The sequence below is a fragment of the Sorex araneus genome, chromosome 2, assembly GCF_027595985.1.
Source record: "Sorex araneus isolate mSorAra2 chromosome 2, mSorAra2.pri, whole genome shotgun sequence".
NCBI classification, from domain to species: domain Eukaryota; kingdom Metazoa; phylum Chordata; class Mammalia; order Eulipotyphla; family Soricidae; genus Sorex; species Sorex araneus.
In genome coordinates, this window is record NC_073303.1 from 235,240,983 (window position 1) to 235,255,146 (window position 14,164).

Genomic DNA, 14,164 nt, shown 5'->3' on the forward strand with positions numbered 1-14,164 from the left:
CACCCAAACATCACCTTAGTATCACCTGCATATCACACAGGCATCATCCCAGCATCATATGAATATCACCTGAGCATCATCCAACTATCATCCTAGCATCACCCAAGCATCACCTGAGTATCACTGAAATATCACCTGAGCATCACCCAAGCATCACCTGAGTATCACCTGCATATCACCTGAGCATCACCCAAACATCAGCTGATCACCTGAACATCACCTGAGTATCACCGGAGCACCATCTGAGTATCACCCAAGCACCACCTGCATATCATCTGAGTATCACCCTAGCATCACCTGAGCATCACCTGGAGTGATCTGCAGGTTGCTTGAGCACTGGAATGTTCCCCTCCTCCCCCCACAAAATAATGAGGCTATAAAGAATTTAGGGGGGGGGCAGTTAGGGTGGTGGTCAGGTGGTCAGAGCTCAGTCAGGGCCGAGCTATCTAGCTTGACACAGTATGTGAGATGGATGAACTGGGGGCCCTTCCAGATGCTTCCACCCACGCCCTCCAAACCAGGTGATAGCGAGAGATCAAGGATTCCAAGCCCACTGTGGCAGGCTGGAGGACTCACTGGAGGTGGAGGGCACCGCGGCTTCGAAGCCATAACCTGTGGAGAGGAGGTGAGAAGCGGTTGGGATGGACTATGGCGGATTCGAGGGACTTTGGGGAGAGCAGGGAAAAGGTAGGGTGGGGGCAGGGGAACATGCAGCCCTGAAGAGAAGGCAGCTGAGCCCCTGGAGGGGTCCCGACCGGTGAGGATGGAGAACTGAGCCCCGCACAGTGCTCACCGTTCACGCAGAGGCTCTTCCTGTCCAGGGCAAAGGGGCCCAGCTGGTTGACGCCGCGCGTGAGCAGGCTGAGCTCCCAGTACAGCTCGGTCCGGTCCAGCTTGGAGCCTGCAGAGTCCGTGTAGTAGCCGCAGACCAGGTCCACGCCTGTGGCACTGCCTCTGTACTCACGCCTGAGGGTTGGGGTGAAGGGGGTTGGGGGGAATGTAGCTTCCGGGGGCGGGGGGCTTCTCGGGGTGGGGGGAAGGACAAGAGCATGGCTGAGGGCATGAGCTCTGCCTCCTGTGTGTGTGGGGAGGGGCTGGGGGCTCCATCTAACATCTTTCATTTGAAATTAACAAGAAGACAGGACATGGAATTTTCTGGGGGTGAGGAGACACCTGGCGGTGCTCGGGGCTGACTCCTGGCTCTGAGCTCAGGGATCACTCTCGGCGGGGCTCGGGGGACCCTATGGGTGCCGAGGATGCAAGCCAGGTTGGCTGCGTGCAAGGCGAGTGACCTCCCTGCTGGACTACTGCTCCAGCCCCCAAGAATATAGACTTTTCCCTCCTTTAGTATTTGAGGCCCTCCCAAAGCAGTGCTCAGAAGGTGACTCTGGGCCAAACGGGCCTCGGGTTCAGTGCAAGGGCCTGAGGATGCAGTGCTGCTCATGTCCTGGGGCGCTGGTGGCCCCCGGGGCTGCTCCCAGCAATGCTCAGGGCACTACGCATTGCCAGGGATCAGTTCCGGGTGAGGTGCAGGCCTTAACCACTGGGCTTCTCTTCCAGGCCTAGGAAATGGAATTGGTGTGTTTGTCTTGGTTCCGTACCCAGCTTCCTCCTGGCTCTCTGCTCAGGGATCCCTCCTGGGGGGTGGAGCTCAGGGGCCACATGAGGGCCCGGGATTGAACCCAGGTTGGCTGCGTGCAGGTAAGTTCACTCCCTGCTATACTATGGCTTCAGCCCTGGAAATGGAATTTCTTTTTTTTTTTTTTTTGCCACACCCGATTGGTGCTCAGGGCTGACTCCTGGCTCTGCACTCAGTCATCACTCCTGGCGGGGCTCAAGAGACCCTATGGGGTGCCGGAGATCGAAGCTGGTTGACCACCTGGAAGGCAAACACCTTCCCTGCTGTGCTATCTCTCCGGCCTTGGGAATGAAATTTTTGTTGTTATTGTTTTGGTTTTTGCCTTTTTTGGTCACACCCAGCGATGCTCAGGATGCTCAGGGGTGACTCCTGGCTCTGAACTCAGAAATGACTCCTGATGGTGCCCAGGGGACCCTGTGGGGTGCCGGGGATCGAACCCGGGTCAACCACAGGCAAGGCAAGTGCCCTCTCTGCTGTGTTATCTCTAACACGGAGTTCTTCTCAGAGAACTGAGTCCAACAGTGGGTCAGGGCTGGAGAGAGAGGACAGCGTCTGACCACGGTTCAAATCCCTGCTGTTGCCCAGGAGTGATCCCTGGAGCACAGAGCTAGGAGTCAGCCCTGAGCACTGCCGGGCGTGGCCCCACAACCAATGAGAGAAGCAAAGAGAGAAGCAAGAGGGGCTGGAGAGATAGCGCAGCAGGCTGGGTGTTTTTCCTGCATGCAGCTAGTCCCCGGCATTCCATAAGGTCCCCCAAGCTCCACCAGGAGTAATCCCCTGAGCATGGAGCCAGGAGTCAGCCCTGAGCACTGCTGGGTGTGGCCCCAAACCAAACAAAGAAGCCACAAACACCCCAGCGTGTTATCTGGGCTCAACATGATATGGACACGCTGACTCACTTTTCTTTTTTTTTTTTTTTTTTTGCTTTTTGGGTCACACCTGGTGATGCACAGGGGTTACTCCTGGATCTGCACTCAGGAATGACTCCTGGCGGTGCTCAGGGGACCATATGGGATGCTGGGAATCGAACCCGGGTTGGCCGCGTGCAAGGCAAATGCCCTACCCGCTGTGCTATCAATCCAGCCCCATCACTTGTAAGTCTTGAGCACCCCTGGCCCCTGGCATGAAGTGGACATATAAGGTGGAAGAGGCAGTAAAGGGATTAAGGTGCTTTCCTTCTGTGCAGCCAACCCAGGTTCAATCCCTGGCACCACATTGGGTCTCCCAAGCACTGCCAGGAGTGATCCCTGAGCACAGAGCCAGGAGTCGGCTCCGAGCACTGCTGGGTGTAACCCGACTCCTTTCCACTCCCCCAGGAAAGGCCAGGGGTGCCTGGAATCACCTGGACACTGACCTCCCCCCACCCCAGTGCCTCAGAGATCTGAGTCTTTATTATTATTATTATTATTTGCTTTTTGGGTCACACCCAGCGATGCTCAGGGGTTACTCCTGGCTCTGTACTCAGGAATTATTCTTGGCAGTGCTCAGGGGACCATATGGGATGTCAGGAATCGAACCTGGGTTGGTCACATGCAAGGCAAATGCCCTACCCGCTGTACTTTGGCTCCAGCCCTGAGAGCTGAGTCTTTAAAACAATGGGTTGGGCTGGCCTGGGGGCTTCCATCTGGCCGACTCACCCCTCTGTGTGTGCGCACAGGCTGCCGACTCACCTAAGTGACTCCAGTCTGCAGCCAGCATAAAAGGGACCCAGGAAGGTCTTGGCGAGCAAAGGGCTGAGCTGGGGAGCGGGGGAGAAAGTGAAAAAATTAAACGGCAGCTCTTTGGAGGGAATGTGGGTCAATGTGTTTTTTGGGGGGTGGTGGCTGGTGGCTGCGGGGGGCTCACCCGTTGCTGGAGGATCCTGTCGGTGGAGGTGAACTTCGGGGAGCCCGGGAACTTCATGTCCTTGCTGTAGTGCTTGTTGGTGATGGTGAAGTTCAGGGTGAAGGACGCCAAGATCGGGGCAACAGCTGCTGTGGGACAGGTCGAGGTGGGTGGGACCCCGGGCAGTGGGGGTGATGCCAGCAGTGGGTGGGGGCTGGCTGGGGCTGATGTCGGAAGGCGGGCAGAGACTTTACCAAAATAGTTCAAAATCATTGGGAGCTGTGCAATGGTAGAAGGGTGAAGACCTTGCACGTGGGTGATCCCGAGGGGATCCCCAGAACCCCAAAGGGTTCCGCAAGCACTACCAGGAATGCTCCCTGAGTGCAGAGTCAGGAGTCAGCCCTGAGCACTGCTGCATGTGGCCCAAACACTAATAAGCCAAGAGAAAAAAAACAAAAGGACAGAGAGAAAGGGGGTACACCCAAAGAACTGAGATTTTGTTTGTTTTTTGGCCACACCTGGCAGTGCTCAGGGCTGACTCCTGGCTCTGCACTCAGGGATCACTCCTGGTGATGCTCAGGGGATCGAACCTTGGTTGGCCGCGTGTCAGGCAAACGCCCTCCCCGCTGTCCCATCTCTGTCTCCAAGTGCAGTTTTTTTTTCCGGTTGCTATGTTTTGGGGCCACACCCAGAAGCTCTCGGGACTTCCTCTGAGCTAGGACCACCTAGGATCACCTAGGGATCACCCCTGGCAAGACTCAAAGGAACCCCATTACCCCTCCGGGGTCAGCCGTGTGCAAGGCAGGTGCCCTCCCCGTGGAGCTCTGGCTCTGGCCCCGAGTGCGGGTGTTGGAGGTGTCGTCTGCCTGGGTTCCATCTGGGGGTTCCATGCCTCACACTGCCTGCTGTCCCCTCCTCCCTAACCCAGCACTGAGCTGGGAACAGCCCTGGACACCACTGGGTGTGGCCCCCAAACTGAAGCAACTGTTATTTGCACACGCATCACGGCACAGGTGCTACCAGGAAGGGCCGACACCCTGCTTGGCCTGTGTGTGTGGGGGAGCCAGAGTGGACAATACTCACTCTCAGGGGTGGTGGCTGGGACCAGCTGGGTGTAACCTGCAGAAAGAGGGAGGCTAAGAAAGGGGGATCCCCGAGGAAAAGGCCAGTGCATCACCGAAGACACCCCCAGCCATGCGTGCTAGAAAGAAGGCAGAGTGGAGGAATCTAAGCCCTCCTCCCCCAAGAGACACCCCAGACCTGACTTCAAACCTCAGAGCATAGATGGGGGGGCAGGAAACCCAAGTCATTTCACAAGAGGAGACCCCCCTCCCAACATCTGCCATGCGGGTGTGCACACAGGGGTAGAAAGCACTCCCAAATCAAGCCCCCATCTCATCTCCCTGCAGAAGTCATGCACAGGGGAGGGTGCCCATCTCTGAGTCTAATTCATAGGTATTGTCCCCATGTTCAATAAGCCTGGAGGCGAGATGGGGGCAGTGGGGGGAGGGGTATGGCTCTTGGCCGCCACCTCCAGCGTTATGGGGACACAGTGGGGGGTGGGGTCTTGGTCTGGATGCAGGAAGGGGCAGAATGCAGGAGGAGGATTCCTGGGGGGGGGGGCCCTCACCGCTGATGTACAGGCTGCCCCGGTCCAGGGTGTAGGGGCCCAGCTGGGACGCGCCCCCAGTCAGCTGGCTCAGCTCTTGGTACAGCTGCTCCGGGGCCAGTGCCGGGTCCAAGGAGCCAGTGTGGCGGGTGCAGACCATGTCAACTCCCGTGGCGGTGCTGTGCTTCTCAGGCCTGGGGGGAGGTGGCAGTGAGCTGGGCTCCTGGGGGGCCCTGAGATTCATGGGTGTGGCTGGGGCAGGGAGGAAAGGGCTAGAGGGAAAGGAAGGATGGGAGAGAGCAGAGGCCAGGCGGGCACTGACGTCCGGGCCTTCCTCCTTCCCCCTTCCCCCGCTTCCTCTCCCACTCTTCCTCCCATCCTTCCTTCTTTCCTCTTTCTCTTCCTTCCGTTCCTCTCTTCCTTCCATTTCTCCCTCCCTTCCTTTCTCTTTTTTTCTTTTTGGGAAACAGCAGTGCTCAGGGATCACTCCTGATGGTGCTCTGGGGACCCCACGGGGTGCCAGGAATCAAACCCAGATTGGCTGCATGCAAGGCAAATGCCCTCACTACTGTCCTATCACCCAGACCCTGACTGGCTTTGACATCTGAGGAGCATATGCTTTTGGTTTATTATTATTATTTTTTAATTTTTTTGTGTTTTGCTTTTTGGGTCACACCCGGTGATGCATAGGGGTTCCTCCTGGCTCTGCACTCAGGAATTACTCCTGGCAGTGCTCAAGGGACCATATGGGATGCTGGGAATCGAACCCGGGGTGGCCGCGTGCAAGGCAAACACCCTCCCCGCTGTGCTACTGCTCCAGCCCCAGAGGAGCAATGCTCTTAAACTCTGATGCCAAGACAGTGGCGTGAGCTGGGGCTGGTTTGGCATGGACGAAGACGCAGGCTGGGTTCTCTGTACACCTTTTGTTTTGCTCTATCCCGGCGACTTCCGGTCACTCCAATGTGAGGGGGTGATACTATTCGGATGTTGGGGTGCTGGAGCTGGTCATATGTGAATTCCACCCTTCCCCAGCTCCCGACACTCACTTGAGCAGGGTGAGGTGGCAGCCGGAGAACAAGGGGCCCGCACTGGTGTTCCGGAACAACGGCTCCAGCTGTGCAGAGGGAGAGAGAAGGAGAATGGGTGGGTTGGTCATTGCTGGGCAGGGAGGGGCAAGGGAGGGGGCTGGCTCCGTGGACAGGACAGGAGCAGCCGGTGGTTAGCGGCGGGCAGGGCAAGGTGGACACCCACTCTTACCAGAAACTGCAGGACTGTTTCGGTGGTGTTGAATTTCAGGGAGCCCAGGGGCCTCATGTCCACAGTGTAGCGGAGGTTGGTGATGGTAAAGTTGAGGGTGAAGAAGATCGGGGGTGGTCCTGGCGCTGCAAGAAGGGCGGGAGAAGAGAGGTCACGCTGATTTGGGGAATCTTTTGAGCAGAGCCTGGGGGCTGGGGAGGGACCCCCTCGCTGGAGGCAACAGCAAAGGCTGAAGGTCCAGAATCAAGGGCGCCCCCTGCAGGTGAGGCAGGTGCCGAACCTGCTGTTCTTGCTCCAGTTGCAATTTCAATTTCTTTCCTTCATGCATCCTCCACCCTGACCACCCCTCCATGCATCCAACATGTCATATGCCTCATTCTTGCCGCGCCCCCAGCCTGGTCCTGAGCCCTCCCCTTCTGCACAGCTACAGAATCTGGTGGGAGCCTGCGTGGAGAGAACGTGGTGTACTTACTACTGGGGGCAGGGCTGGAAGTCCGGTGGGTATAACCTGCAGAAATAGGGCGGGGGGTGAGCTGGAGAGGAGACTTGGGGTGTAAGGGGTGAGACGCGTGTGGACTCAGAACACGGCCACTAGAGGCAGTCGCTCGTGGCTCACCGTGGACGTAGACAGTCTCGGGGTCCAGGGTGTAGGGGCCCAGCTGCGAGAGCCCCCCGGTCAGCCGGCTCACTTCCCTGTACAGCTGCTCCCTGTCCAGCTCCAGGCCCGCGGGGTCAGGGCGGCGGCTGCAGACCAAGTCCACTCGCGTGGCTGCAGCGTCCTTCTCAGGCCTGGGGAGGGAAAGACCAGGTGGTGAGGATGAGGCGCCTCCTGCCGAGGGTCCTCGGGGACATCACGGGGGTACCACCCGGAAAGTCAGGGAGCCGGTGGGTTCTGGTGGGCAGCAGCTGGGAAGCCACCTCGGGTGCCAGCCTCCCATCTCTGTCTCTCCCTGGCCTACATCGTGCATTCTCTGCCTAGCAGCCAATTCCCAGGCAAAATGAAGATCTTTCCCGCTTCTACATTTGCTAAAACCCTTCCAGACAGCCTGAGTCCCATTCATGGCCCTTCTCCTCCTTCCTCCTGTGATAGGATGAAATAAAGAGGGAGGGGCCTGATAACCAAGACTCTGATTGGCCTGTATTTATATGTGCTATCCAATAGGCCAACCTCTGATTGGCCTTTACTTAATAAACTATCCTACTAGCCAATAGGCTAAAAGGCTAGCATATGTAAATAAAGCATAGTAAAGACCAACCTGATTGGCCTTTATTAACCAAAAGGATGGTATATGCAAATAAAAGCCAATCAAAGACCGAGATTACAAAGTCTTATTTGCATATGGCACCTGCACTGTACTATCTGTCTTGCCTTTCTTTTGCTTTATTGGGTTTGGCGATTCTGGGCATTGAACCCGGGACCTCACACCTGCAAAGCAAAAATGTTCTACTGCTGAGCTACCTCTCCAATGTGATTCCCTACTCTTTTTTCGGGGGGATGGTTGGGTCTTGGGGCCACACCTGGCAGTGCTCCAGGGACCATGTGGAGTTAGGGATCAAACCAGGGTTAAGCACATGCAAAGCAAGCGCTTTAGCCCCTGTGCTATCTCTCTGGTGTGCGCTTTTGAGTCATTCAGCCTGGCTAGACTCTTTCTGAAAGATGCTACACTAGACATCAGCTCAGGAGGGGTCCAGAGTAGGGACGTGGGAGTTCTGAATTTCCCAGCTGGGGAGCTGGAAAGGGCTGACATTAAAGGCGCAACTCAGCCCTTCAGGACTCAGGTGATTAATGAGCATCTCCCTGCACACTGCTATCTCCAGGGCCATCTTCTCTGCGGGTCTCACCGGAGGGAGGTCAGTCTGCACTCGCCCTCCAGGAGCCCCAGGCTGGTGTTTTTCAGCACAGACCGGAGCTATGGAAGAAGATGGAGCCGATGAGAAGGACGGAGGGGGATCAGGGGCAGGGGTGGTGGGAGGCCATCTTGCAGGATGAATGAAGGTGATGCCGGAGATCTCGTGGGGTTCGGGCGGCCCTCACCAGGTGTTGCAGGAGCTTCTCCACTCTGCCGAACTTGTCTGACCTAGGTGACTGCAGGTCGTCAGTGTAGCGGAGGTTGGTGATGGTGAAATTGAGGGTGAATGGCACCAGGGCAGGCGCAGAGACTGGAGAGGGAGTTGAAAGAAACTATAGTAGCGGGGGTGGGGTGGGGAGCTAGATTTAGAGCACCCCGAAATGGACCTCATTAGGAGCCCCTCCAAGAGTGAGCCCTGAGCACAGAGTCAGGAGTCAGCCCTGAGCTGATCCCTGTCAGATGTGGTCCCCAAAATCCAAAACAACAACGAGATAAAAAAAATCCAAACACACCAAAATAACTCATCTATTCATAACACAGATCTGGGGTTACCAGGAGGGCGGGCAGAAGGAGAGCCCGAGGGGGTGTGGGGGGTGGGATTCCCAGACGGGAGGTGGAGAGAGATTTACTGCTACTTTGGCGCTGGGTGTCGCATGCTAAGATTTATTTTGAAGATGTATGGCAAGACTCCATTTAAGTCATCAAAACACTTCCTCACCTAAAAGAAAAAAGAAAAAGAGAAAAAGTGCCTGCCATAGAGGCCAGCTGGGGGTGCAGGAGGGAAACTGGGGACATTGGTGGAGGGAAGTGGACACTGGTGAAGGGATTGGTAATTCAGGGTGATTCAATGAAAAAAAATTACTCAATTAAAAAAAAGTGTTGATAGTAGGTAAAGGGATATTCATGATAACCTTTCAGTGTCTGTTTTGCAAACAATAATGCTCAGAGGGGAGAGAGAGAGAGAGAGAGAGAGAGAGAGAGAGAGAGAGAGAGAGACAGAGACAGAGACAGAGACAGAGACAGAGAGACAGAGACAGAGACAGAGACAGAGAAAGAAGGAAAAATGTTTGTCATAGAGGCAGACGAGAGGGGGTTTTGGGGGTGGATGGGAGGGAAACTGGGGACACTGGTGGTGGGAAATGTACACTGGTGGAGGGATGGGTGTTGGAACACTTTACGACTTAAACCCAATCATGAACAACTTTGTAATGATCTCATTGTGATTCAATAAAACAACCCTTTTGAAAGATAAAAGATGCTCTCTCTCTCTCTCTCTCTCTCTCTCTCTCTCTCTCTGTGTGTGTGTGTGTGTGTGTGTGTGTGTGTGTGAGACACTCAAAGGGAGATCAGCTTTTTGCTTCCCATTGTTTGAGGGATAATATGGAAATAAGGGGATGAAGGGGGTATTTGCAGTTTACCTACTCCAAGACAGGTTCCAGGAATGGTCTTTCATTGGAATGGGGGTTTGAGGACCCCCATGACCTGTCAAACTCATGGGGTATAGGTCTTGGACCTCAAATTAAGATGCCTCTCTCCCACGTGGCTAACACCAACAAGAACTCTACCCCCACCCCCTGTGCTATCCAGACATTGAGGGGGTTTATACCTGAGAAGGTCAAGAGAGCACTTGAGACTGTGGAAGGAACAGTGGCTTCCGTATTATCTGGAGACAAGATTAAAAAAAATCTGTTGAGGGGCTGGAGCGATAGCATGGTGGGTAGGGCATTTGCCTTGTGCACGGCCGACTCGGGTTCGATTCCCAGCATCCCATATGGTCCCCTGAGCACCGCCAGGAGTAATTCCTAGTGCAGAGCCAGGAGTAACACCTGAGCATCGCTGGGTGTGACCCAAGAAGCAAAAAAAAAAAAAATCTGTTGAGTTTGGGTAGGCACCCTGCATCTTTTTTTTTTTTTGGCATTTCATTAATTTATTCATTGTGTCCCATGGACAACACTGCTCCTGATACAGTTTTCAAGCATACCCATTCCCAACACCATCCCTGTTTTCCAGCACCATTGTCTCAGGGTCCCTTCAGACACCCCCTAGTTGTGGTAAGCTCATTTCTGGTGCCTTTGGCACTGGAGCTGATGGGCAGAGAAAGGGGGTGGGCAGGTCTAAGAGTCTTTTTTTGGGTGACATTGGCAGTGCTCAGGGCTTACTCCTGGCTCTGGGCTCAGGGATTCCTGCTGGCAGGGCTATGTGGAGCCGGGAATCAAACTCAGGTCGGCCACATGCAAGGCCGCTGCCCCCATCCACTCTTCCATGGCTGTTGCCACAAGGCTTGGGAATTTTCAGCCACTACCTTCTGGGGGGAGGCATCCCATGTGGAGGAAAAAGGAGAGAAATGATGAGCCCCAGGAATCACTGTGGACTCACGTTTTGTGGGGGTGGTCCAGAGGTGCTTGCGGCTGTAACCTGCAGAGAGGTGGAGAAGAACAAGGTGAGAAGCAGGGAGGGAAGAGGGCAAACTCACGAGAGAAAGTTAGAGTGCACATTCTTCAGTGTTTGGACAGACCCCCATGCTCACAGCCCTCACCGTCCACTATGAGACTGTCTGGCTGCAGCATGTAGGGCCCCAGCTGGGAGCCGCCGTGTGTGTGCTGGCTGAGCTCCTCGTACAGATGCTTCCTGTCCAGCTCCCTGCCCACCGGGTCCGGGCTGTAGAGGCAGACTATGTCCACGGCAGTGGCCACCCCACCATCCTGGGACCTAAGAAGGCGGATACAGGAATTAGCTGAACGGAGCCAGGGAGGATTTTGCTCTCCTGCAGATCATAAAGTGGCCAGAGGAATTGCAAAGACAGTCACAGATGCCAAAACAGATTCTCCTAGTTGAAGAGGCTTCCACTGAAGAAATACTGGGGCGCAAATGGAAAACCTCAGCGGGGTGCAGAGCAAAGGAATGAAATGGGGAATTAAGAGGAGTGTCTCTGGGCTGGAGTGATAGCACAGCAGGTAGGGCGTTTGCCTTGCACACGGCCGACCAGGTTCGATTCCCAGTATCCCATATGGTCCCCGAGCACCGTATAGGATGCTGGGAGTGACCCAAAAAACAAAACAAAACAAAACAAAAAAAAAGAGGAGGGTCTCGTCACCAGGACACACTGGGAAATGGGGGGCAGCTGTGGGGAGGGATTTAAAAGGAGAAGTGGCACTGATACCACAGAATTCTTGTTCTGCATAGTCCCAAGGTGGGCAGGCAGGAAAGTAACCCCCAGGGCTTGAGAGAAAAATAGCAGCTTTGTACAGGTGTTCCAGTCTCACCTGAGCAGGGTCAGTCTGCATCCATAGTAGCGGGACCCCAAACTGGTGTTCAAGAACAGGGGCTGGAGCTGTGGAGGCCAGCAAGGGGAAAGAGAAAAAGAATCTGATCAGTTATCTCACGGTGATTCGATTAAAAACATTTTTTTAAGTATCTTTCATAAAAGGAAAATCAACAGAATCAGAAAAAAAAAAAGAATTTGTTTGGGGCAGTGGGGGCAGGGCTCCCACAGTGGTCAGGTTTGTATCCCTTGGATAAGCAAAGTGGGTGGTAATCAGTTCGCAGGAGCCTATAGAGGTGAGGTGGATGGGGCTTACTCATAGTGGGCGGGGCTCGTATCCATGGGGACTAGGGTAAAATGATGGTGTCACTCTGCAGGAGCCTATAGAAGTGAGATGGGCGGGGCTTGTATCCAGGGGCTAAGGGTGAAGTGGGTGGGGTCAGTTTGCAGGACCCAATCGAGTTGAGGTGGGCGGGGCTTACCCATAGTGGATGGGGCTCGTATCTATGGTGTCTAGGGTAAAATACGTGGTGTCAGTTTGCAGGGGTCTATATAAGTGGGGTGGGCGGGCTCTCACCAGTTGCTGCAGGATTTGATCCAAGTTGTGGAATATTCTGGAATAAGAATGCCGCATGTCTTCCTCATAGGGCAGGTTGGTGATGGTGAAGTTGAGGGTGAATGGCACCAGGGTAGGATGAAGGCCTGCAGAGGGGTTGGGTGTGGGGTGGGGGAGACGTGTTCAGAGAGCCTGAAGGGTAAGTTCACATGCATGTGTGCAAGCACTAAGGGGGATCTTCCAGGCACTGCCTACCTGACGTGGGAGAGGAGGATGTTGGTACCCCCAAGGGAGCTGTGGATGTTAATACACCTAGAGAGAAATCAATTCTGAGCTTCTGGGATGCAGCCCCGAGGGTCTTGGAAGATGTTAGCGCCATGCCAGGGATTTTGTGGGTTATATCCCTGTATTTAACAGGGACCAGTGTGTGTGTGTGTGTGTGTGTGTGTGTGTGTGTGTGTGTGTGTGTGTGTGTGTGTGTGTGTAGGGGGTGGGGGCATAGTGAACCTTTTCTTTCCTCCAGTTGCTAAATCAAGACTTTTGGGGTTGAAGAGATTGATGAAGCCTTGGGTGTACTCACTTCTGTCGGTGGTGGTGGTGGTGAAGGTGGGGCGGTGGTAACCTATAGATGAAAAGTAAGGACAGAGGAGGCAGAAAGAGTGAGTAGGATGGGACAAGGCGGAGGAAGCATCAGAGCCGCACCTTAAGGGCAGACCTCATGACCTTGGTGCTCCCCTCACCATTGATGTACAGACTGTCCCGGTCCAGTGTGTAGGGCCCCAGCTGAGAGAAACCCCCAGTCTGCTGCCTCACTTCCCAGTACAGCCGCTCCTCGTCCAGCTCTGTAGCCGAGGGGTCAGAGAATTGGGTGCAGATGAGGTCCACCCTCGTGGCTGCTCCATTCTTCTCAGACCTGGGTGGGTGGATCAGGGAATAAGGAGAGGGTGGAAGGATGGACTTGGATATGGCTGGAGCCACAAGGCCCTGGGCACTGCTGGGTGTGGCCCCCAAACAAAAGCAATGTCCGGCTGGGGGGGACACTGCTCAGAATGGGTATTAGGGGTGAGGAGTATTCAATATTCCTAAATACCGACTCTGCCTGGGACACCAAAAGAAGGCAGGCAGGAAGGGCACCCCTGGAGGCCTGAGGAATGGCAGCACTTGGTACAGGTATTTCCATCTCACCTGGACTGGGTCAGTCTGCAGCCATTGTAGCGGGGCCCCAGGCTGGTGCTCCGGAACAGGGGCAGGAGCTGTGGAGGGGTAGGGGAGGGACATGAAGGATTTGTCCAGGGGAGCTCCATGGGGACAAGGTGAAGGGGAGGATCGGTTCCAGGAGCCTGCAGAGGTGAGGTGGGTGGGGCTTGTACCACTGAGCTGGCCTTACATCGATGGGCGGGGCTTACACCAGTGGGTTGAACTTGTACCACTGGGCGGGAGTTACACCAGTGGGCGTGACCTACATCAGTGGGCGGGGCTTGTGCCATTGGGCGTGGCTTACATCAGTGGGCGGGGCTTGTACTATAGGGCTGGGGTGAGTGGCGGTGAGCGGAGCAGGGCGGGCAGAAGGGGCAGGGCTCTCACCAGCTGCTGTAGGGTCCTCTCTGTGTTGTTGAAGATTATGGAGCCTGGACGATTCAAGTCCTCCTTATAGGGCAGGTTGGTGATGGTGAAGTTGAGGGTGAATGCCACCATGACTGAGCCAGGGGCTGTGGGGGTGGAGGCAGCGGGAGACATGTGCCCAGTGAGTCCAGACTGAGAACCTGGGTCTGGCCACCTCATGTGCAAGCCTGCATATCTTGTGGGCAGTTCCCTGAGAGGGATACCGTTGCCATCACCTTTATGGAGGGTTATGGATGGCAGCATGGAGGCAGAGATGCCCCTAACGAAAGTCTGACTTGCAGGGGGTGGTGGGGTGTGGGCAAACAGGCACATTAGCAACCACTTTTTCTGATTTTTTTTTTTAAAGAATCCAGTTGGTTCCTGTGAGCTGCCTCTGTATTACTTTGTTTATTTTGCTTTTGGGTCACACCTGGCAATGCTCAGGGGGTTACTCCTGGCTCTACACTCAGGAATTACTCCTGGCAGTGCTCAGGGGACCCTATGGGATGCCAGGGATTGAACCCGGGTCGGCTGCATGCAAGGCAAATGTCCTCCTCACTTGACT

General features: G+C 55.1%; 1 protein-coding gene across 1 annotated transcript in view; it reads right to left on the minus strand.

Annotated features, from left to right (window-relative positions):
- LOC101550112 (mucin-16) overlaps nt 1–14,164 on the minus strand; it is a 78,923-nt gene that overhangs the window by 12,898 nt on the left and 51,861 nt on the right. The window contains 20 exon segments of the mRNA XM_055124636.1: nt 577–612; nt 794–966; nt 3,310–3,377; nt 3,485–3,612; nt 4,547–4,582; nt 5,094–5,266; nt 6,119–6,180; nt 6,324–6,454; nt 6,802–6,837; nt 6,946–7,118; nt 8,172–8,239; nt 8,365–8,489; nt 10,556–10,594; nt 10,716–10,888; nt 11,443–11,510; nt 12,019–12,143; nt 12,578–12,619; nt 12,738–12,910; nt 13,183–13,250; nt 13,582–13,706. Coding sequence (XP_054980611.1) covers nt 577–612; nt 794–966; nt 3,310–3,377; nt 3,485–3,612; nt 4,547–4,582; nt 5,094–5,266; nt 6,119–6,180; nt 6,324–6,454; nt 6,802–6,837; nt 6,946–7,118; nt 8,172–8,239; nt 8,365–8,489; nt 10,556–10,594; nt 10,716–10,888; nt 11,443–11,510; nt 12,019–12,143; nt 12,578–12,619; nt 12,738–12,910; nt 13,183–13,250; nt 13,582–13,706 — 2,022 coding nt within the window.